Genomic DNA, 756 nt, shown 5'->3' on the forward strand with positions numbered 1-756 from the left:
TTTTTTTTTTTTAAATTGACATGTCAGTTTCAAACACGCATATCTGAGTGCAGATGGCTGAATGGGTGGTAATAAACACTGCCATCCTGTGGCAGCTGGCTGACTTGACCTCCATCTGTACTGCAGGAATTACTCTCCATAACGAGGCCCTGGACTGGGCTGCAGCAGGAGACCATGTCAGCCTGACGGTCACTGGGATGGATATCATCAAGATCAAGTAAATCAATAGTTTTTGCTGTCATATCACTTGTGTGGTGACGTGTTCTGGTGTTTCGATTATGCCTCAATTTTATTTGTTCATTACTTTATATTCTCTGACTGTTTCCTTCCAGTGTGGGCTGTGTGTTCTGTGATCCCAAGGATCCTATTCGAGTCTGTACTCGATTCAGAGCCCGAATCCTCCTCTTCAATATCGAAGTCCCTGTCACACAAGGATTTCCAGTAAGTACAAGCAAACATTCACATTTACACACACTGAAATTCTGCTAAGACCTTTTTATTTGCATGAATTGATGATGCATACAGGGCTGCATACAGTCAGATTCTGTTTTGTTGCATGTATATATTTGTTCATTAGGGGACTTTCTGTGTGCTTGGTCTAGGTGTTGTTGCATTACCAGACAGTCAGCGAGCCGGCCACCATTAGAAAACTTATCAGCGTTCTACACAAGAGCAGTGGTGAAGTCCTCAAGAAGAAACCAAAGTGAGTTTTGGAAGGGAGGCTTTTCATTACTGTGTAATAAAGATTTGGCCCCT

The 756-nt window shown here is 42.7% G+C and overlaps 1 protein-coding gene across 1 annotated transcript; it reads left to right on the forward strand.

Annotated features, from left to right (window-relative positions):
* Positions 1–53: 53 nt before the first annotated feature.
* Positions 54–707, forward strand: LOC109954284 (HBS1-like protein). Its single transcript, XM_020589660.1, has 3 exons — positions 54–217; positions 333–441; positions 603–707. Exons 1-3 carry the CDS (start codon positions 54–56, stop codon positions 705–707), a joined length of 378 nt encoding a protein of 125 aa, XP_020445316.1.
* The last annotated feature ends 49 nt before the right edge of the window (positions 708–756 follow it).

Source organism: Monopterus albus, unplaced genomic scaffold (assembly GCF_001952655.1).
Source record: "Monopterus albus unplaced genomic scaffold, M_albus_1.0 scaffold5569.1, whole genome shotgun sequence".
In the NCBI taxonomy this organism is placed as follows: domain Eukaryota; kingdom Metazoa; phylum Chordata; class Actinopteri; order Synbranchiformes; family Synbranchidae; genus Monopterus; species Monopterus albus.